Raw genomic sequence first — 22,408 nt, 5'->3', positions numbered from 1 at the left:
GCTAGCACAAAGAGGTGGAAAAGGAGGAAGAGGAGAAAGTAAGGGAGGGAAGAAAGAAGAAAAGGAGGGAGTAGGGAAGAAGAGGAGGAGGAAGAAGAGAGGGAAGGAAGGAAGAAAGGAAGAGAAAAGGGAGGGAAGGAGAGCCCTATGCGATATATGAGTTCATTTTTCCTCAATATACCTTGACACGATGTGAGTAAACTGCAAGACGAAATGTTGAAAGCTGCACAGCCTCCAGACATCCCGCAACACCTAGGGGGCCCTCTAACAGAAACGAGCCCTCCTTCTCAGTGATTGTATCCTGAAATATTGGCCACAAAAACCAGTTTCCTCACTGACACATCCACCTTCCACACAAGATGCTTCTAAATGCGCCATTTCCAGCACGAATCAAACAAAAGAGAACGCGCCGCCCAGACTCAGGCCCGAAACCTCCCCGTAACACTAATGGCCCGTGCTGAGAAATGCGATTCAGGGATACACAACTCAAAACTGTGTCGCCCACACTCTGAGACCTGCTGCCACAACGCGTTGTACACTTACCTTGCCTGCGCCCACGGGACCAATCACAGCTAACAATTCACCGGGTCTGACGGTAAAGGACAGGCCTTGGAGGGTTGGCGTATCTAATGTCTACCAATAAAAATTCACCAGAAGGAAAAGAAAAAGAGCCCGTTTTAATTTTAATGAAGTAATACAGATCATTTCATTCACCCAGTTGTGTTTCTTTGGGTGTCTGAAGCAGCAAGGCAGCCTGGATAGATAAGGAAGGCTAAATGTTCTTGTATTGGGTTTCCTATGACAGCAGCTATCAACGTCCACAGCTTTTAAGCAACACATACGGGCATTTCTTGGTTCGTTAAGAGTCCCCAACATAGAACATTCAGCAAGGAAGTGCGTAGTCATTAACAGTGTTTCTAGCCTTCTAGCTCTGTACCTTCCACAAGGTGGCAGCAGAGGCATGTGCTGGGCTGTGACTAATCCTGAGAAAACTTTACAAAACTCTCCATTTTTACTGGAGAGGGAATAAATCTCGGCAATGCTCCATAAGCAAGAAGATGCTTATAGAAATTTAAATACACAAAAATGTTTATTTTAAAATAATATATAAATGTAAATAAAAATATAATACCTATAAATGTAAATGTAAATGACTCATACAAATGCTAGCCCACAGTGTAACCTGGAGCGCTAATTTAGCAATGAATGGGGAAGAAGAAATGACCAACAGGGCAAAGCAATCGTGTCCCAGTTCTATACCTGGGATGCTCCTTGGTATCCTGGTGGACAGTGGACACAGAGCAGAGCTAGAGAGTTAGCCCACGGAGCTACGTACTATAGCTTTCTAGTCCAACTCAGTCATTGACTATTTGAGCCACAAAACTATCCATCTACTCATCCTAAGATGAAGAGATTGAAGACATGCCTGCAGCTTTACATGTACAGGCTGAACATGGCTCATCTAAAATATAAACTCTCCCAATTCTGAACATCCCAATCAACATCTCGTGTCGCTGAACAAAATCACCTTCACGCTACGTGCAGATGAACAAAAAGTAGCTGAAGTTCATCTTTTGAGGTCTCGCTCCCCACTGGGGTCCCTAAGATCTCTCGTTATATTCCAAAATCCAGAAACAATCAGAAATCTGCAATGTCCCCAGTCTCAAGCATTTCAGATAAGGCATATTCAACCTGAATGACATTTTGAGAAAATTCTGAGTAATTTCTAATATTTTGGGAAAAAAATGTTTTGCAGTTTTTTGGTTCAATTTCTTCCTTAAGAGACCAAATCAAATTCATACCTTCTAAACAGAACTTTCAAATATTACAGAATGAACTGAGATAATACATGCATGGGAAAGCAGGTACTGGTGGTTCACACTTGTAATCCTGGCTACTCGGGAGGCTGAGATCTGAGGATAGTCGTTCAAAGTTAGCCCAGACAGGCAAGTCTGTAAGACCCTCCTCTCTCTCCAATTAACCACCAGTGGCTTAAAGTGTGGAGTATCATCCTTGAGGAAAAAGTTCAGGAACGGTATTGGGCCCTGAGTTCAAGTCCCATGACTGACAAAAAAATTTTTTTTTTTAAAGCATTGGCAAACGAGGAAGAACTTATCAGAGCACCATAAGCCTAAAGGTTTCCTTTCCCCATTCAATGACAATCTGTACTGAAGTATCTTTTTATGCAAAAGTCAGGTGATATTTTTAAAAATTGGTTTAAGTTGAGTAGAGAACATCAGTAGTAGTAATCACCAAGTATAAAAAAAAAAAAAAAACCTTGTTCAAATCCAGATATCAAAACTATTCAAAGAAAACTAAAGCCAGGTACTGGTGACTGACACCTGTAATCCTAGTTACTCAGGTCACTGAGACTTGAAGATTGTGGCTCAAAGCCAGTCCAGGTATAAAAGACTGTGAGACTCTTATCTCCAAGAAACTAGTAAAAAGCTAGAAGTTAGAGGTGTGGCTGAAGTGGCAAGAGTGACAGGCTTAATTAAATAGGGTGGAGGGAAGAATACAACAAGACTCTGAGTTCAAGGTGATCCTTTTGTAGAACAAAATAATTAAATATAGTATACAATAGAAGAAAACAGATAGTAACTGTTGACAGTGAGGTCAAAATGGCTGATGCTTCACTGTAACCACCAGGGGGCAGCGCTTGATGGCTCAGGGAACTTGGCCAGCCCATCTCAGTCACCCCACACTGGGGCATGCATGGACAAGTTTTAGGTCCCAGGGACCCAGTGGGACATAAAGCCCAGTTCCTGGGGAAACATGATACTCCCACAAGACCACAACCTCAAAATTGAGTTTATAAATGAGACCTGCGTTGGTGAGCTCTGCCTTCAGTCACCTGACTCTCCTGCAGGCTTCAATGGAGTCTGGCCCTCCATGTTCTTCATTCCATCACGGCTTCCCCCATCCAAAACCCATGTCTGTGTCCCTCCCCTCCTACCATTCCCTCACTGGACAGGACCCAAACACCCCCCACCCCCCACCCCCGCAACATGGGGCATGGTTAGTACAAAAAGTGGAAAGCCTGAGGACACATCAGTATAGGTGAAGAGGAAAGCATCCATTTTCCAGGTGACAGGAAGGGTGGAGATGGTCACACCCAGTTGTCTTGACTCCCTTGGCACATTACCTAACACAGCAGCAACCCCCGCCCCCCCCACCGCTGCCTATGACCACAAACTTTATCAGTAGTTCCTGTCAACACTGTGTACCTGGGATATGCCAAGCAGGTAGGAAAGACCAGGAAAGCAAGTAAAAGCACCCTGTGAGGTGGTACAATGATGTGGTTTTCCTTTGTGTGTCTGTGCATCTGTCTGAACACGTAAATATCAGTACAGGTGCATGAACTCGGGGCCTTGGTGTTGTCCCTTAGCTTTTACACTCAAGACTGTCACTCTACCACAGAGGTTAAGAGTCTCGTGGACTTTTCTGCCTAGGCTGGTTTTGAACTATGGTCCTCAGCTCTCAGCTAGGATTGCAGGAGTGAACCCACCAGCACCTGGCTAATACTTAACTTTCTACTGACAGCAACCCCAACTCGTGACTTCGAGGATGTTAACACAGCACATATTCATCAAATGAGCCAGTCACCTTTGATTCAATGTGCAACATCCAAATTCTGTTAAAATCAGTGTCACTCAATATCTCTTGGGAGTGACAGCCTTGTAACAAAGACTCTGTTACCTTGTCCCAGAAGGCAGTGAAATCCTGAACGTGTACTAGAGCTTTACCATCTGGTGGCGGCAGGGGTTTACGCTGTGAGATCTCATCAAGTAAAAGAAAGCTCTGGAGAGGGTGGGGAGGGGGAGAAAAGAAAAACACAAATTGTAAAAACTGCAGAAATGAAAGCACAAACTAAACTCAGTGTTCCTTTGGAATCTGTAATATATCGCTTTATGTCTAACAGATTTACTGATCATTTTAACAATGGTATTTAAAGTACTGAACTCCTATCAAAACATGTTCTCTATTAACAGGGGTAAGGGTGGTGGGGAGAGAAAGAAAGAAGAGAGAGGGGAGAAGGGAGAAAAGAAGGGAGGGGAGGGGAGGGGGGAGAGGAGAGGGGAAAGAGAAGGGGAGGAATATGGATCCTTCCTAAAGTAACATTATTGCTTTATATGAGCACAGGTGAAATGGGCACTTTTAATGATTTGGTTTGTGTTTCTGACAATCTATCATCTTGGGGACTGGAAATGATTTACAAAGACATAATAGATCATGCCAGAAGCCAGAAGCAGAGTGGAAGGTCGAGCTCTTCGGCAATGGAACTGGGCCGGAAGTTCAGGTTCAGGACACAAGACACTTGGCAGAGACAGAAGGAAGTCTGGACTGTGCCTGTCTGTCTTGATAGTCTTTCTTTCTCCTCTCTTGAGCAGGTCCCATATCCCAGTCTGTCATTACCACTTAAACAATCCGATCTAAATAACATCCCCTTATCTAGCTAAGCTTCTAGCTCCTAAAAACATTTTATGTGCCTCTTGCCCAATTGCTTGCCTTCTTTTCCTTAGTAAATATCTTCCCCTTTATACAGCAAGAATGGCTTCATCTTCAACTACCCTAGTCAGTAGTCAGGCAACACAATTTAAATGAATGAAACAAATTTCTGCTGATCATTACAATCTAACGTAATGATAACAGGAAAACACCTTCCTGTTCATCAAATACTAGACCAACTAGTAAAACAAGAGTGACATAGAAAAGTAGACCATCAAGACCATTCCTATCTGCCTCCCCTTGCTTTTGAATGTGTGTTAGAAATTGATGGCGTACTTGAAATCTGCTTTCAGCCTTCTCTGGTAAACAAAACCTCCCAATCTACAGCAGGCTCATGGCCACCCAGAATGAAGACTACTCTTCCCAGGCTCCCAGGTGGCTACATGTGGTCATGTGACTCAAGCTCAGGCTTTCAGAAATGTTCTTTCACCCCACCCATGGCCTCAGAGACTGCCCTCTAGGTGAAGAACATGCCTGGTAGAATAAGAAGTACGTATCACTAATTCTACAGAGCATCTCACCAATCTAGATCTTGAAATGGAGTGGATGAAGGCGAGTCTTTGGACAGTGGACATGGCTTAATAATAAAGCATTTATCCAGCATGTGTGAGACCCTATCGCTAACATGCTCTATCACACACACACACACACACACACACACACACACACACACACACACACACACCAGCATATAAGAGCTCCCCCACTGTGAGTGGGATTAAAGCTTTTATAAAAGAGGAATCAGGAGGATTCCTGCTCTTCCACCTTCCACCATGAGAACACTACACTTCCCCTTTCCCATCCAGAGAGCAAAACAGCACACTAGCCAGCACCTTCCTATCCTCCTAAACTAGGAAAAACAAATTTCTTTGGCAATTACCCAGCTTGGAGTATTCTGTTGTGGAAGTACAGACTAAGACATCCCTGTCCCCAGAAAAGATGAATAATCCCCACACCTTCTAGGTGCTTTTATTTTTAAAACAGGCTACAGATATAATTAAGTGCTGTCCTACTGGAGTATAACCAGCCCTACTATACCAAGATTGGCTTCTGGGTAAGAAGAGATGAAACAAAGAGATGAGACAAAGACAGACACGGACACACAGGCAGGAAGATGAAGACCAAGATGGCAATAATGTAGCTGCAGGCCAGTGACAAGTGCCACAGCGGCTGGAGGCTGGACCAACCAGAGTGATTCTGCCCCCAAGGCTCATTCTCTCAAAGGAATGAGGTCCTGCTGATGCCTGGATTTCACACTTCTGGCCTCCAGAATGGAAAACGGGTCTCTATTGCTTCATGCCCTCTAGTGTGTGTCTGCTTTCACCACAGAGAATCTTACAAGAAGTTTTACAGGAGTGACAAGTAAACCTGAACAAATGATCTTTAGCAGGCATTCTAGAACCCACAGGCAAATCGAATCTGACAGACAGGGGGAGTGAGTACATGTGAGAAAGGACCAACAACCTTTAAATAAGTTACTCTAAAAAGGATCATTTCTTTCAGTCTTTTTTTTTTTTTTTTTTTTGCCAGTCCTGGGCTTCGGCTCAGGGCCTGAGCACTGTCCTTGGACTTTCTCAAGGCTAGAGCTCTACCACTTGAGCCTCTGCACCACTTCCAGCTTTTTTCTATGTATGTGGTACCGAGGAATCAAACCGGGTCTTCATGCATGCTAAGCAAGCACTTTAACCACTAGGCCAAACTCCCGGCCCCTCTTTCAGTCTTTTAAAGGTCTTGCTGATCATTAGTCTAATGGTGATATTCTACTGTGTCAGTTATTTCATTTAAGGAGTGAGCCATTTGGAATCATATTTGCAGAAGCTTCAGGTCCCACAACCCACAAAAAAAAAAAAAAAAAAGAATTAAAGTTGACTTTTCCAAAGCCTGCATGCAGAAATTCACACAGGCCCTCTCACAGAGCCAATTAACTTTCAGTTCAGACATATTTATCAGTGCACAAATACTTGAGTCCCTGTCATCCGCCGGGCCCATATAGTGGCTGTGTGAATTATCTGTGATGTAGGAGGCCCTCTGACAAAGCAAGGAGAAAAATCGTGGATACAGACAGACTGGACAAAGAAGAAGACTATTATAGTTAAGTTCTTGAGAATAAGAAAAGTCAAAAAGAGGGCGGAAAACAAGGGGAGAACCGTAAAGACAAGAATCAGAAAGCAATAAGCAAAACATCTATGAAGGGGGAAACAAAGATGTTCTTTCTTTCAGCAAAGGTTGCATTGTAAAGCCAGGAAAAGCATCAACAGAAGGGAGGAGGGAGCAGAGGGAGCAAAAGGGCTCAAAATGGCCGTCTCTAGCCTACGTGTATTTGTATGCCTCAGTCTGGGGATGTAATAGGAACTCCAGCTTGAACCCTCACCTGGTCACATGGCCTAGCCAGGCCTACTTAATTCTTAAGACAGAGAAAATGGGCTTAAAATAGGACAGTTACCTACAACTTGGAGACCAGGGGCCTTGGCTGGCTCTCATGATTACAAAACATGGATACCAGGGGTGTGACCTCTAGAGCATTCCATAAGGCACACAAGGGGCCTGCAACAACTTCCTTAACATCTCACAGATGGGAGAGATGCTTGGCTATTCTTTAGAGGCTGTCGACTTTTCTTTCCGACTCCCCATTTTTCAACTGGGATAAGCAGGGAGGTTTGGAACACTGTTCTGCTGCTCAAGGAGCAGGCACCATCAACACATACTTTCCTTCCAGCCCAAACACAAATTCCACTCAACTGGGGATTCCAGTCACGGCCTGGCCATTGCCTTGGAGATGCAATCTGTTTCTCCTGGTCTTAGACATTTTCTTCACTCCCTGCCGTCACCATTCATACATGAAAGGCTGTTTCTATTGTACTCATAAATGATCAACAATTCTTGGGCAACTGTTAGCACACTTGGCACAAAACAGGAGCACACAACACTTTGGTCTGCACGCTTTGGTGTTCAACAAGTTACAACTCCCCAAATGGGAACACCATGACACTAAGTAAATGAAGGCATCACTTTACTTAAGAGCTACCTACAACTTTAAAACTTTATTTGCCACCAAACCTCGATTCTTCGAATGCTGACGATTGCCTCTGACGCTCTCTCAATGGCTGAGGGGAAGAACAGGGTGACTGTCAACCGCACAGCCCCGTACAATGTCATGGCCACAAACACCCGGCTGGCTGTGATGACATTGCCGAGCAGGACGTAGGTGGTGAAGGTCATGAACAGGATGATTTTGTTTGCAACGAAAAACGATGCCAAATTCATCCCTCTGAGGTAGGAACTTCTCAAAACCTTAGAAATTTCCTTCCTGGAAAAGAGAGTAGAATACAGGTTCCCATAGAAGAGTGAATATCCAAGTCACACAGCTCCTACACTAGGCCCCTGGCTAGGTAAGAGATAAACACTAAGATACACTGCCATTATGGAAGTATTTGCTAGCATGGGTTCTGGTGCCAGTTTAAGAACACACTCGATAGGCACACTTACTCATCTAACCTAAGACGCTGAGGGCACACTGCAGCACTCTGGTCACTGGACTGCAATTGAACAGCACAGAAACAGGGTCATTCAATAAGGATCACCAACAGGGTCCTGGGCCAGGCATCTCTCTGAGGTCAAAGGGTAAGTGAGACACAATCTGCCCCATCCAGGAGCCTAGAACCCATGAGAAGGGAAGGGAGAGGAGAGGAGGGAGAAGAGGGACAAGGGAAGAAAAGGAAACAGAAGGAGGGAGGAGGAGGGGAGACAGACAGCCCAGGAAGAGAAGAGAAACTGGAAATTTTGAGATCCCCAAAGTCTCATACAGAAGTAGCCGGCACAAAGGCTCATGGGGAAGAGGTAGTTGACTGGGAATGATGGTATCAGGACAGCCTCATGTTGGTGGAAGCCAAAGGAGAAGAAAGAAAGAAATACATTTGAAAAGGGAGACACATCTGCAGAGGTTACAAAAGTGACAGGTGACCAGGAGAGATGAGAGTATAAAAACCAGCCAAATGGCTGGGCCCCAGTGGCTTGTGCCTATAGTCCTAGCTACTCAGGAGGCTGGGGTCTGAGAATGATGGTTTGAAGCCAGCCTGGGCATGAAAGCCAGTGAGACTCATAACCAATTAACTACCAAAAAAGTTAGAAGTAGAGCCTGTGGCTCAAGTAGTAGAGAGACAGCTAAAGCAGCTAAAGCACAGTGCTAAAGCACTGAATTTAAGCCCTAGTAGAAGCACAAAGAAAATAGAAAAGAAAAAAGAACCAAGTTTTGCAAGCTAATAGAAATTGCATCTCTATAGCTGCTAATAATAAACACCTAATCTCTAGACTGATCTCACTTGCCTGGATTAACATTAATTCTTTGTTTCACTTTAAATTTAATACTTTCAATTTTTTTTACATTTTTAAACCATTGCTGATGGTAGATTTGGGGTATTTATTATAAACATGTGAGATTTTGTTTTTGCATCATTCTGTATCACTTTTGTATAATACTTTGTGGCTTTATAAACGGAAGCCCAGAGCCAGGCACTGGTGGCTCATATCCGTCATCTAACTACTCAGGAGGATCACAGCTCAAAGCCAGCACTGGAAGGGACATCCATGAGACTCTTATTTCAAATAAGGTACTCAGAAAAGGCTGGAGGTGGCTGGCGCTGTGGCTCAAGTGGTAAAGCCCAAGCCTTGAGCTCAAGAAGCTCAGGACAGCATCCATACCTGACTAGCCCCAGGACTGGGAGGGGGGAAGGTTTATTTTAATGCAAGCCCAGGCCCTCTAGCACTGCATGTAGCCATACTGCAACAAGCAGGATTGGCATGGGTCATATTCAAGTTGATCCTAATAGACACAATCATCCTTTGTGTGTGTGTGTGTGTGTGTGCGTGTGTGTGTGTGCACGTGAGCGTGCCCGCAGGTGTGCATGCATGTGCTTAGGGCTGAACTTGGAGCCTTGCATTCTTATTTTTTTATTTCTTTAATTTTTTTTTGCATAAACCCAGCATTCTACCACTTGAGCCTCTTCTCTATTTCTGGATTTTTATTTTGTTTATTTATTGCCAATCCTGGGGCTTGAACTCTGGGCCTGGGCTCTGTCCTTGAGCCTTTTGCTCAAGGATAGTGCTCTGCCAGTTGAGCATACAGTACCACTTCTAGAAGTTAGAGTCTCACAGACTTTCCTGTCCAGGTTGGCTTCAAACCACTATCCTCAGAGCTCATCCTCCAAAGTATCTAAGATTCCAGGCATGAGCCACTGGCACCTGGCTACATGTCTGTATTTTTGCTGGTAAACTAGAGGTAGGAGATAAGAGTGTCTTAGATTTGTCTGCTCAGGTTGGTGCCAAGATCCTCAGATCTCAACCTCTTGAGGAGCTAGGACCACAGGCCACAGGCACCTGGCCAGACTTAACTCCCATTCAGTACAAAAGGGAACCAGTAAAGCATAATAAGAAGACACAACACTTACCTTCTCAAACTGGCAATGAGACTGGCAAATGACTTCTCCCAAGCATACATTTTTATTATCCTTATGCCAGTTATGACTTCATTCATGGTCCTGATACGGGCATCCGTGAAAGAGGCAGTTTTACTCCTGAGGGGACAGAAGTGACAAATAAGCCACAGCAGCCTCCCTCTCCCTTTCCTTACAGCCACAGGCACAGACTGCCCATCTAAGGAGAGTCCCTACAGCTCTGGAGCCACGACAACAACCAGATGCCCAGATGGCCTGACTCACAACACCAGTGGAAAAGGAACAATTGCAGTTACAAAGTCAACATGGCAAGGCAGTCCAACTCCATACACATTCGGGAGCTGTTGCCAAATCTGGCAAGGGAAAAGATGGTAATGAGTCAGATGCAGTCAGTCCATCTCCTGGGGGGCAGGGCGGAGGATGAGAGAGGAGGCAGCAGGACATCAAATAGGACTGTGAAGCAGCTGGCAGACCAGGGATGAATTGCTGTGGGGCAGAACAGGAAGAGCTGCAGTAGCAGCCTCCATGGAGCACTGGACAAGGAATATATTATATAGACTTTATGTATATATTTATGTATATAATTTTTGGTGTTATGGGGCTAGATTTCAGGATCTGGGGGCTATCCTTGTGCTTTTTTTTTATTATTCAAAGCTAGAGCTCTACCACGTGAGTCTCTTGGAGATTAATTAGAGCTCCTTGGAGATTAATTTTATTGACTTTGCTGCCAGGATTGGCTTTTTTTCCGTGATCTTCAGAGCTCAGCCTCTTGAGTATCCACGAGTATAGGCGAGAGCCACCAGTGCCTCACTGACTGACCCTGCCCTTGGAGAACTTAGAATTTAGTGGAAACATTGCAATAAAACAACACACGGTATTCACGTATGAAAAGAGTCCCATTGCAAGCACAGAAAAGGCCTATGCAGTTAAGAATAAGCCTCTAAAACAACTGATTTTATTCTTATTTCACATGTTTCAGTAACTTCTCCCTCAGTAACTTCTGCTTATAGACACTTTGCTGATTGAGACCACAAGTGCCTGAAAGGGAGTTGACAGCAGCCAGTAAATCCTTTACCTTTCCCCTCTAATACTGGCCTTCATCTCACAGCCAGACCCTGTTGGCTCAGCCTGAAGAGCTTGTAGCATATGCAAAGAAGAGATAATAAAAGGCATTTCTTGACTTTCGGAACCAAAGCATCAGGCAGAAAGCTGGCATTAGCAAATACATTGGACATTGTGTGTGTGTGTGTGTGTGTGTGTGTGTGTGTGTGTGTGTGTGTGTGTGTGTGTGTGTGTGTGTGTGTAGTCACACCAGCCCTTCTCTTACCTTAGAGATGAAAACAATTTCCCAATGCAGCTTTGCAAAGGCAGAAGAACAATCAGAACCGCCATCCCAGCAAGACATGATATTCCTATCTCCATCCAGAGCAGGGCAGTCACAGCGATGGCCTGCAGTGGGCCAGCCCATAGGAAATGTAAAAAAATTGTCACCTTCAAAAAAGAAAAAAGGACCATGGGTCCTTGTCAGTACAGAAAAATAAAACCAGGAAGAACAGAAAAGAATGGCTTCACCAGAATACCAAGAAGCCAACAGAAAGGGTCAGAGTGGGATTCAGTCTACTACAACAGAAATGCCAGAATCCATACCACAGCCTGTGGCAGCAAAGGGAAGCCTTCAGCCCTGCGTGACAAGACCCAAGGCCAATGCTGCCATAGACATTGACCTTGTCCATCTCACAGACGGGCTCAGCACTTTTCACAATGTTCTCTGCCACAAAACAATGGAGCCCTGGCTCACCGGGAGCCCTCAGCATGCTGGGAAAAAGCTCCACCACAATGTTTACCATAGGTTGTAGCCTTTATTCCTGTGCTGCATCCCCTCAACAGCCTTAAGGTCCTCCAGAGCCAAGTATGTGATACTGAGTGTGTTCAATAAATGAATAATTGAAAAAAGTGGCCCCAGTGCAATGCAGAGCCAACCAGCAGCTGGAACATCAGAGCGCACAGTATGGATGCTGGTGTTAGTGGCTCACATCCATCATCCTAGCATCTCAGAAGGCTGAGATCTGAGGACTGAGGTTTGAGGTCAACTTGGGCAGGAAAGTTCGTGACACCAAAAAGCCAGAAGTCGAACTATAACTTAAGTAGTAGAATGCCAGCTTTGAGCAAAAAGGTAAAAGATGGGGCCCAGAGGTCCTGAGTTCAAGCACAAGCCCCTCACAAAGAAAAACAAAACACAGCATGATACAGCAGGAAAGAGTTGCTATTTCTAGTTAGTAACTGCCTAGTGAGCACTGTTTATCAAAGGACTTCTATATGGTAAACATTGTGTTGAGAAAAGAAAAACAAAAACCCTTAACCTGTCAGGAGTTGACTCTTCAAAAAAAGGCAGCCAGGTGTTACAACATACCCATAATCCTATTTCCTTGGGAAAAACTAGGATCAATACCTCAACTCAACCAAAGTTGGGCCTGATGGTACATGCCTAGTTTCACAGGCCTACGCAGAAAGCTTAAGTAGGTAGACTATGGTTCAACCACACCTGGGCAAAAAGTGAAACCCTACCCAAGAAATAAGTATAAAAAGAGCACAGGAGTGGCTCAAAGTGGCAGAGGGCCTGCCTGGAAAGGGCAAGGCCAGAAATTCAATCCTCAGTACTACCAAAGGAAAAAAAGAAAAAACAATTAACCAATACCCCATCACCATACACTGTGAGTTAGGAAGAAATAGTAGAGGACTATTTTGATATTCTTCATAACATTGGAAAGACAAAATATCTGATCTACGGGATAAACATCTTACTATATCTACACTGCACACAGAAGTGCAAGGTGAAGCCAGGCATGGTGGCTCACACCTATAATCCTAAGCTATTCAGGAGGCTGAGATCTGAGGATCAAGGTTCAAAGCCAGCCCGGGCACAAAAGAACCTGAGATCCTAATCTCCAATTAACCCCTAGAAAACTGGAAGTGGGGCTTAACTCAAGGGTAGAGTGGTAGCCTTGAGCTGAAGAACTCAGGGACAGCACCCAGGCTGAGTTCAAGCCCCATGACAGTACCAAAAAGAAAAAAAAAAGTAGAAGGTGAAGTTTTAAAAACATATGGCTGTGCTATGTCCTCAGGAAAAAATCAATAGGAAAGGGAATATTAGATAAATATAGTCATAATACTTAATATACATATGAGAAAAAAGTAAAAAACTTAGCATGACCAGTGTGGGAAGGCATATGAAGAGGAGGGAGGACGATGAATACAATATACCAAGATGGTAATGTTAAATTCTAATCCCCTGAACAACCACTGCAACATTTTTAAGTAAATGAAGATTGAGTGGGAAGAAACATAAAGAAAACTTGGTCTATATAAAAGAAAAGAAACTTGGTACTCTGATAGATTGGTCTAAAGGGGGGGCAGGGAGGCATGTGCTAAAAGGAACCACGGGGTGGGGGGGCAGCCTACGTAATCAAATTTGTTCACGTCGTTGGACAGCAGGTTGACGATCTGACCCGTGGTTGTCTTCCCCATGGCCAGGTTACTAAGACGCAGTGCCTGAAAGAAAAAGAGAATCGAGGACTGCACTCAGAATGGAATGTATAATGTCATATAGCAAAGCCCACATCTTCCTAATGAAGGCCAAGGAGGCTCAAGTCAGGGCTCTGAGAAAACGAGAAGAAAATTCCCCACCTCGCTTTTTACTGACTGTGAGTATGGTCAGGTACGCAAGGGTGTTGGTGTATACCAAAGGACTTCCCACAGTTAAGTGTGCCACAGGAAAGTTACAGGACTGGGATAATTCATCTAGTCAATCTTTAGTCATCTGCAAAGCCATTCAAACATGCTATAAATGAAAAGAGTCCCCAAACACCTCACTCACAGGGTCCTGATGAGAGAGAAATGTCAAGGAGTTACTATCACGTGAAGATACAAGAGGCCCAGGAGACACAGTGACAGCACAGGAGAGTCACAGGCAGCCTTCCATCTGTAGACAGGGCGAGACAGGAGCACAAATACCCATAATTCAGTGTGAAGCGGACAGGTGGTCCAGTAGACTAGAGACCTGGGGAGGCCGGTGTCTCTCTCCCCGGAGGAAGGAGGGACCATCTCGGATGATCCAGAGAAAGGAAGGGTACCATGGCTGGAAGAAGCAGCTCCCAAGAAGCTCCAAGAAGGGAAATGTAGACGAAGCTGAGTTCTTAAGACCAAAGTCTGGCTGGTAAGGAGGATTAGGAAGTAACTAATGGCCTCAAGCTAGAAGGATCTGTAAATGGTTATTTTATGTTTTGTTTAGCCTGAGTGAGAAACACAATTAAACAATAGGAATGATTGGCCAGGAAACTCCAGGAAGGAAGAATGAGGGGTTGAGACACAGAGCCCAGGCAAGAGATAACAAGACTGTCGTGAGGCTGAGGGCATGGAGGACATGCAAACGTAAGAAAATACGTCACCAAATAACTGGGAAGATGGCGTGTATATGCATATGGGCTACAGAGAAGAAACAACTTATGGTACCTGAGTCACTGGAAGCTATGAGAAGATAAGTTTGTCAAGCCAACGTGACATAGCAACACACATCAATCTTGAATCACTGGTATGTGTTGCTGTCACATTGTCTTGACACATACTTGCACTGCCAATTCCAGAGGAGGAGACACCCAGACCTAATTTTAATAGTCAACACAAGGCCCAACAGCATACATCAGCACCTATCAAACTCTGATCCTGTAACTGATCAGAAGGAGGGAGGGAGAGAGGGGGGAGGGAGGGAACATGCAAAGAAATGTAAAAGATAAAAAGAAAGAGATATCCCCTAGACCATGTGCACCCAACTTAAATTATCATCAGGATGTCATGTCTGCTGCCATCAGTGCAGTACGAGTAGGATGGCCCTGATGCACTGGGCCTGTGCTGCGGTGGATAAAAGGCCAGACTCAGGAAGCTCAGACACGTGGGTTTTCAGCCCAACTATTACGAGTTAATGAAAACTCTTTGAAATGACCACGGAAATGAAGGTTTTGTTGACAGAAAATCAGTTGGACTCCAGATAGGATCAAAAAGAAATACAAGAGTAAAGTGCTTTTAACTTTGTTCATGAGGAAGGAAGACAAAGTCCCAGACTTCTGCTCCGAACCACAAGAGAACAGACAGAAGGATTGACGCTATATGGACCGGCCCCCTGTGGGAAGCAGCAGTCTCCAGGCTCTGACCACAGCAATGGAGGACAGAGCCTTGAGGGAAGGAAACTCAGGGGTGACTCATGACTGGCCTGCTGCTCGGCCTGAGGGCTTTTTCTGACCAAGCAGAACTAGTTTCCCTGAGCAGAGGAAGAACACAGGGATGGCTGCTCCAAGGAGTAGAAGCAATCAGACTCTGCGGACCAGAGCAGCAGGGCAGAGGTCCAAGGAGATGCTGTGGGGATTTACAAAATGCACTTGGCTAATGGACTTACAGTGCATGCTTGGGGCAAGGTTCCAAGAGGTGGAAGGCCACAGGAGATCCTGGAGGTCACGGAAGGGGAGAGGGGAAATCCCAGCATTTCACTTAATTAGAGAAGAGGGGTCATTGTAAGGATTTCAGGCATTCCACTGAAACCCCAGCAAAGCCATGCATGAAGATCTCCAGGGAAGCCATGTATGAAGATCTCAATAATTACAGCCAGCCTTTGGATTAAGCTCAAAACGGAAATAGCTGCTATATCATTGAGAGACAGAGAGAGAAAGAGAGAGAGAGAGAGAGAGAGAGAGAGAGAGAGAGAGAGAGAGAGAGAGAATGAGAGAGAGAGAGAGAGAATGAGAGAGAGAGAGAGAGAGAGAGAGAGAGAGAGAGAGCACTACTTCTGATAATGTCAACCTCAGAAACCTCTGAATCTAGACTGATAGCATTCAACTAGTAAAACAGTATGATAAATGAAAAAAAATGACCCATATCCAAAAGGGGGAAAAGTCAGTAAATACTGCGATTGATCAGTAGAATATCTGAAATGAACATTTTTCCAGTTAACAACAACAGATTATTTCCATTTATCCAGAGCCACAAATCCTTATTTCCATAGGTTAGGATATGAAGGATAAACAGGTGGAGGGGGCCAAGGCTGAAGAATAAGAGAAAGTGTGATAGAAGGGGGAGATATAGTTCAAAAAAGAATTGTACTCATGACTGATGACCTGATTCCTGTAACTGTGACCCCTCAGTAATACATGTCAACTCTATAGCAACAGTTTTTGTTTTTAAGAAAAAAGCATAAGACTTCTGTGGGAGAATGGTATGCATGGATTAGATTCTGGAAGAGAAAGGAGAACATGGTGAAGGAAAAATTTATCAGAAATAAAGACAAGAGGACCCAGGGTTTGGTACTTGCCTAAGCATGTACAAGTGCACAAGGCCCAGGATTTAGTCTCCAGTACATATGCAAATGAACAGACAGACAGACAGGCAGACAGACATACACAGAGGAAAATCACTGCAATTACCCCAAATTTGATAGAAATGTTAATGTACATATCTAATAATCTTAATTAAAACCAAGAAGGATAAAAAGAAAACAATCTGTGTGGGGGTACATCATGATAAATTATGGGATGCTGGTGGCTGGTACCCTCAATCCTACATACTTGGGAAGCTGGCCGGGGTCGTTCATGGACATAGGGTAGCTCACAGTCCACCTGAGCAACACAGTTCACAAGACTCCTTTGCCTAAGACAGGTGGAGAGTGTGGAGGCACAGGTGTGGACACGACACAAGACCCTATCTTAACAATACCGGCAAAAAAACAGAGCTGGAGTTGTGGCTCAGCAGTAAGAGTGCCTGCCTGGCTAACACCAAAACATTTAAGAGAGAGAGAGAGAGAGACAGAGACAGACAGACAAACAGAGAGACAAATGGAGAGAGATAAGTCTTGAAAACAGCCTGAGAAAAGCAATGTATCTAGGGGAATAGGAAAAAGGTGACAGGTGGGTGACTCATCAGAAAACAGGACCAACTACAGAGCTGCCAGAAAACACATGCACTGACCCAAGAACCCCATAAACACCAGATTCTTTTTTTTTTTTGGCTTTTTCTTGATATCAAAAGGAAAAATAAAACAATGATAAAAACAATTAGAGGGGAAATACATTCAGTTTCTAGTAACAGCAGAGACTGGTAAACTATTATGAGTGTGGTAGTTTTCCTGTATGGTTATCAGCTCTATTCCTATCAGTTACAGAATATAGAGGGAAGAACATATAAATTAAGAATGTGTTTATAAGCCAGGGATTAGAGGCTAATGCTAATGTCACTTCCAGTGACTAAAATAGCTTAGAACTAAAGGATTGTGGTTCAAAGCCAGCTTGCATATCAGATTTTTAACAGCTAAAATGACCACCTACTAAACCGAACGACTAAAATAATATAAAGAATACTCTTCAAATTAGAGAGAAATGATATAGGATTAAAAAGCCAGTTACACAGAGAAAACAAAATGACAAATATGTGGGTAAATACAAAAGATTGCATTTTTCCTCCTTGTTCTTTTGAAAGGCAACTGACTACCTGAAGTACAAAATGGGAGCTGTGCACTGTGGATGGAGGCATACAAAATTCAACAGCATAGAGGAAGGAAAAGGTAGCTGGGTATGTCTGCACACTGGAATCCCAACTACTGGAGTGGCTGAAGAGGAAGATTAGCCCAAAGGCTCAGGCCCAATCTAGGCAACATAACAAAATCCAGTTTCTTCACACCAAGTTTAGAGAAAAGTAATAGAATTTTACTATTGTATGCCACTGATAGGCAGTAAATAAAAACACTACAGTAATAGAAATACTAACTAAAAATGACCATTTTAAATTCTAAGGCTACATAAAAAAAGAAACAGAAATATTACTAAAAAGACAATTCAAAATTAAAATGGACCAGATGCGGGTGGCTCATGCCTGTAAACCTAGCCACTCAGGAGGCTGAGATCTGAGGAGGATCCAGGATCAAAGCCAGCTCAAGCTAAGAAAGTTCCTGAGATGCTTCTTTCCACTTAACCACTGAAAAGCCAGAGGTACAACTATGGCTCCAGTGGCAGAATACTAGCCTTCAGCAAAAAAAAGTTCGGGGATAGCACCTAAGCCTTGAATTCAGGCCTTGGGGCCGGGCAGACAAAAATAAAAATAAAAATGGAGTTACAAAACACATTTAAATAATCAAGATGAAAGCAAGAAAGAAGAAAAAAAGGACAAAAATGAGTAAGAAAATAAGTAGCAAGGAGAAAGTCATAAACCTAATCACATCAATATTCATAATCCATGAGCCAAGTATACTGGCTCATACCTGTAATCCCAGAAGGATCACAGTTCAAGGCTAGCCCAGGAAAAAGAAAGTTAGGAAGACCCTGTCTTAAAAACAAGCTGAAGCTGGGCACAGTGGCTCATGCCTGTAATCCTAGCTACTCAGGAGGCTGAGACCTGACAGCACCCAAGCCCCATGACGTACAAAAAAAAAAAAAAAAAAAGAAAAAGCCACCACCACCAACAAGTTGAGCATAATTAGGTGGCACATGCCTGTCTCTCAGCCATGTGACAGGCAGAAAAAGAGGGGTCATGGTCTGAGCGTGCTATAGTTGGCAAAAAAGCCTAATACCTTACTCAAAAAGTAACTAAAACCAACAGGACTGGGGGTGTGGGGCTCAAGTGATACAGCAATCTAGCAGTGGAGTAGTGTTTCCCCCCCACAAAAAAAATCTAAGCAAAAGACTCTCAAACTGAAATATATATGCAGAATACAAGAGATGTACTTTAAATACAATGACAAGTTAGAAGGAAACACATGGGAAAGCCATATCAATTCCAACCATAGCACAAGAGAACTGGGTAGCTGCTATCATTTCTATAATGTAGACTGTAGGAAAAAGAAGAGGATATTTCATAATGACAATGACAAAGGAGCCAACTCACCACTTCAATATACGTATGTAACAGAAAACAGCACGGAAGGAGAAAAGAAGACAATGCCACGATCACAGCTATATATTCTAACACACATCTCTCAGTAACTGATGTAAGTAAACAAAAGAGAGTAAGGACACAGAGAGTTAAACAAGATTAGTAACCAAATGAGTCTGACCTTTATGGCACCCACATGAAACAATGAAAGAACAGTTTTTCAAGGACACAAGGAAAGTTGAGCAAACAGACCTTCTGCTGTGACAGAAGACAAGTCTAGATAATTTCCTTTTTTCTTTTCTTTTTTTTTTTTCTTCTTGACAATTCTGGGCCTTGAACTCAGAGGCTGAGCACTGTCCTTGGGTTTTCTCAAGGCTAGAGCTCTACCATTTGAGCCTCAGTACCACTTCCGGCTTTTTCTATGTATGCGGTACTGAGGAATCAAACCCAGGTCTTCATACCTACTAGGCAGGCACTCTACAACTAGGCATAATTCCTGGCAAGTCTGGATACATTTCTGTATCCATAGATGCTCTCTGATAGCAACACAGAATAAAATTAGAAACCTATAAGATCTCTGAAAACCCATATAATTGGAACTCAACAATCTATTTCCAATAACCAAGGGACAAAAAAGACATTTTGAGGGAGACTGGATTTTTTTTTTTTTTTTGCCAGTCCTGGGCTTGAGCTCAGGGCCTAAGCACTGTCCTTGGGCTTTCTCAAAGCTAGAACTCTACCACTTGAGCCGCAGCATCACTTCTGGCTTTTTTTTTCTATGTATGTGGTACCCAGGAATCAAATCCAGTTCTTTGTGCAAGCTAGGCAAACACTCTACCACTAGGCCAAACTTCCGGCCCGAGACTGAAAATATTTTTAAGTAAATGACAATTTAAAAATATCCTCTATCCTGGGCCAGGAGTTTAGCCTAGAGGTAGAGTGCTTGCCTAGCTTGCAAGAAGACTGGGGTTCAATTCCTCAGTACCACATACATAGGAAAAAAAAATCCAATAGTGGTGCTGTGGCTCAAGTGCTAGAGCTCTAGCCTGAGTTCAAGCCCCAGGACTGGCAAAATGAAAAAATAAATTAGCATTTCTCACTCATCTGAAAAATCAGCTTGTTCTTTCCCAATCATTTCAAACAGTAAGGCTGAAACCCAGAAACCACGTGTGTACACACAGATATCACCATGAGGAGGGGGGTGGGCGGGGGGGGGGGGGCAGGCCCTTTCCACTTCCATGGAAGTTACATCTCATACACTGGTACACGATTGTTCCTCAGAAAATCCAATTCCCATCTTCATCGAAAACTACTAATAGTCTGGTTAAAGCAGCGCACACGAACTGTAGCTTCCCAATGTAGATTCCTAACCCGCTCGATCTTACCTGTGCCAGCAGCCCACGGTGTGTGGAAGCTCCTCCGAAGTGCCCTTATCATGGCATCCTGCCCCCTGCTGTCAGGTCCTCAACTGTCCCTTTAGAACTTTTGCCATGGCTTCCACAGTATCATAAGGAGAAAGCTGGGCCTCAGTGGCTCACGCCTACCTGTAACCCTAACTACTCAGGAGGCTGAGATCTGAGGACCTCTGTTCTGAGCCAGCCTGAGCAAGAAAGTCCACGAGCCAATTATCTCCTACCAACCACCAAAAAAGCCAGAAGTGGAGCTGTGGCTCAAGTAGTAGACAGCTAGCTGTGAGCACATGTAATCAGGGACAGTGCTGAGTCCTGACTTCAAGCCCCAGAAGTGTGTGTGTGTGTGTGTGTGTGTGTGTGCGCGCGCGCGTGTGCGCGTACACACGCCCAGACACACACAGACACACACACACACACAGACACACACACACACACACACACACACACACACGAATCAGGGTAACAGGACTCTGAGAAAACACCTATAAGGACTTTAGGTGTTGGGTCTTACTTCCTGGTTCGTGGCCTAACCCTGAGTGGAGCCAGTCAGGAACCCAGGTAACCTGGCCGTGACTGCAATGGGAAGTATGAGGAGTATGCCTAGCTCGCTGAAGCAGAAAACCTCCTGTATTTTTCCAATATTGTTGGCTAGAGTTGCTTAAGAAATGCTGCCATGCCTGCTTCAAAGACTAAACAATCTAAGGACATTCCTTGCTGTTTCTGAGGGGAGGTGGAGAAACTGCCTCGAATCTCCCCTCCCGGGGAACACCAGAGGGGACCTGGCCCACAGAGAAGCCTCCGTGAACCCTACCCTCTGTGGTTCCACAGAAGATGAGAAATAGTACACAGAAAAATCAGCCTTGTGCCACTCACCATAATCAGCCAGCCCTGCTGCCTAGACAAGGTGGGGAGGGGAGGGAGGGAGAGGACCGTACATCTTTTGTTTTGCTTTGTTTTGGTTGATTTTCCATGGCTGGCCCTCAAGCTGGCAGACCTGTACAAAAAGGAGAAGGTGGCATTTCTTTTTTTTTTTTTTGCCAGTCCTGGGCTTGAGCTCAGGGCCTGAGCACTATCCTTGGACTTTCTCAAGGCTAGAGCTCTACCACTTGAGCCTCAGCACCACTTCCAGCTTTTTCTATATATGTGGTACCAAGGAATCGAACCTGGGTCTTCGTGCTTGCTAGGCAAGCACTTTAACCACTAGGCCAAGTTCCTGGCCCAGAAGGTGGCATTTCTAACTCCTAATAACAGAGCAGAGCACATCCAGGTTCCAGCCACCTGGGTCTTGCTGGAAAACACTATGGAGTTCTCAACAGTTTGTTGGTGACAATGCCAGAAGCAAACACTCCTCTCCCAGGCCTCAGAATGTCGCTAATTCTTGCGATCATTTTAAAAGACCTAATTAAAGATCCACAGATGCTTTGTGAGGATAACTACAATTGAACTATCAGTATCTACTACTACCCAAGAAGAAAACAGGACCCAAAATTTGAAGGACCCTTCCACCTCTATTTCTTTGTTTGAATGGGAAGCTGAATCTAACTGGTTTAGCAGCCAAGAGAGAAAACAGCTGCACGAGATGTTGCAGTTGTGGTAAAGTAAAACAAACCATGGAGACCAAAAAAACCCATGAGAGAGGAGAAAACCTCTTAGACAAGGGCAAAGAAACAAACTTCTATTATCTCTTCTTGTTTCTGAAAGAAAAACAAAACAATCAAAAGCCAGATACGTGCTTACAGGCTTAATCAATGTATGTCATCCTAACTATGTAGGAACCTAAAATTAGGAGGACTAGAGTTCAAGAACAGACCAGGCAGAAAAGTCAGCAAGACTACTTCCACAGAAGAAGCTGGATGTGGTGCTTGATACGCATTATCCCAGCTACACCAACAAGCGAAAATGAGAGGATTACAGGACAAGTGCATATCTGGGCAAGAAGAGAAACCCTTTCTTAGAAAAAGAAAAAACAGCCAGGCTCAGTGCTCACGCCTGTAATCCTAGCTACTCAGGAGGATCTTGGTTCAAAGCCAGCCTGGGCACTGAAGTCTGTGAGACTCTTATCTCTAATTAAACCACCAGAAAACCAGAAATGGTGCGGTGGCTCAAAGGGGTAGGGCAGTAGCCTGGAGCTGA

At 44.2% G+C, this 22,408-nt stretch overlaps 1 protein-coding gene across 1 annotated transcript in view; it reads right to left on the bottom strand.

Annotated features, from left to right (window-relative positions):
* Positions 1-22,408, bottom strand: part of Abcc4 (ATP binding cassette subfamily C member 4 (PEL blood group)) — a 191,872-nt gene that overhangs the window by 121,449 nt on the left and 48,015 nt on the right. The window contains exons 5-10 of the mRNA XM_090341965.1: positions 13,419-13,508; positions 11,287-11,450; positions 9,954-10,079; positions 7,567-7,816; positions 3,700-3,801; positions 544-633 (exon numbers count right to left, since the gene is read on the bottom strand). Of these exons, the coding sequence (XP_090198091.1) occupies positions 544-633; positions 3,700-3,801; positions 7,567-7,816; positions 9,954-10,079; positions 11,287-11,450; positions 13,419-13,508 (822 nt within the window). The remainder of the gene's footprint in view (positions 1-543; positions 634-3,699; positions 3,802-7,566; positions 7,817-9,953; positions 10,080-11,286; positions 11,451-13,418; positions 13,509-22,408) is intronic.

The sequence above is a fragment of the Megascapheus bottae genome, chromosome 11 (assembly GCF_031878675.1).
Source record: "Megascapheus bottae isolate mThoBot1 chromosome 11, mThoBot2.hap1, whole genome shotgun sequence".
Lineage (NCBI taxonomy): Eukaryota > Metazoa > Chordata > Mammalia > Rodentia > Geomyidae > Megascapheus > Megascapheus bottae.
The sequence above is the reverse complement of the archived record's forward strand: the minus strand, read 5'-3'. Positions and strand labels throughout refer to the sequence as shown.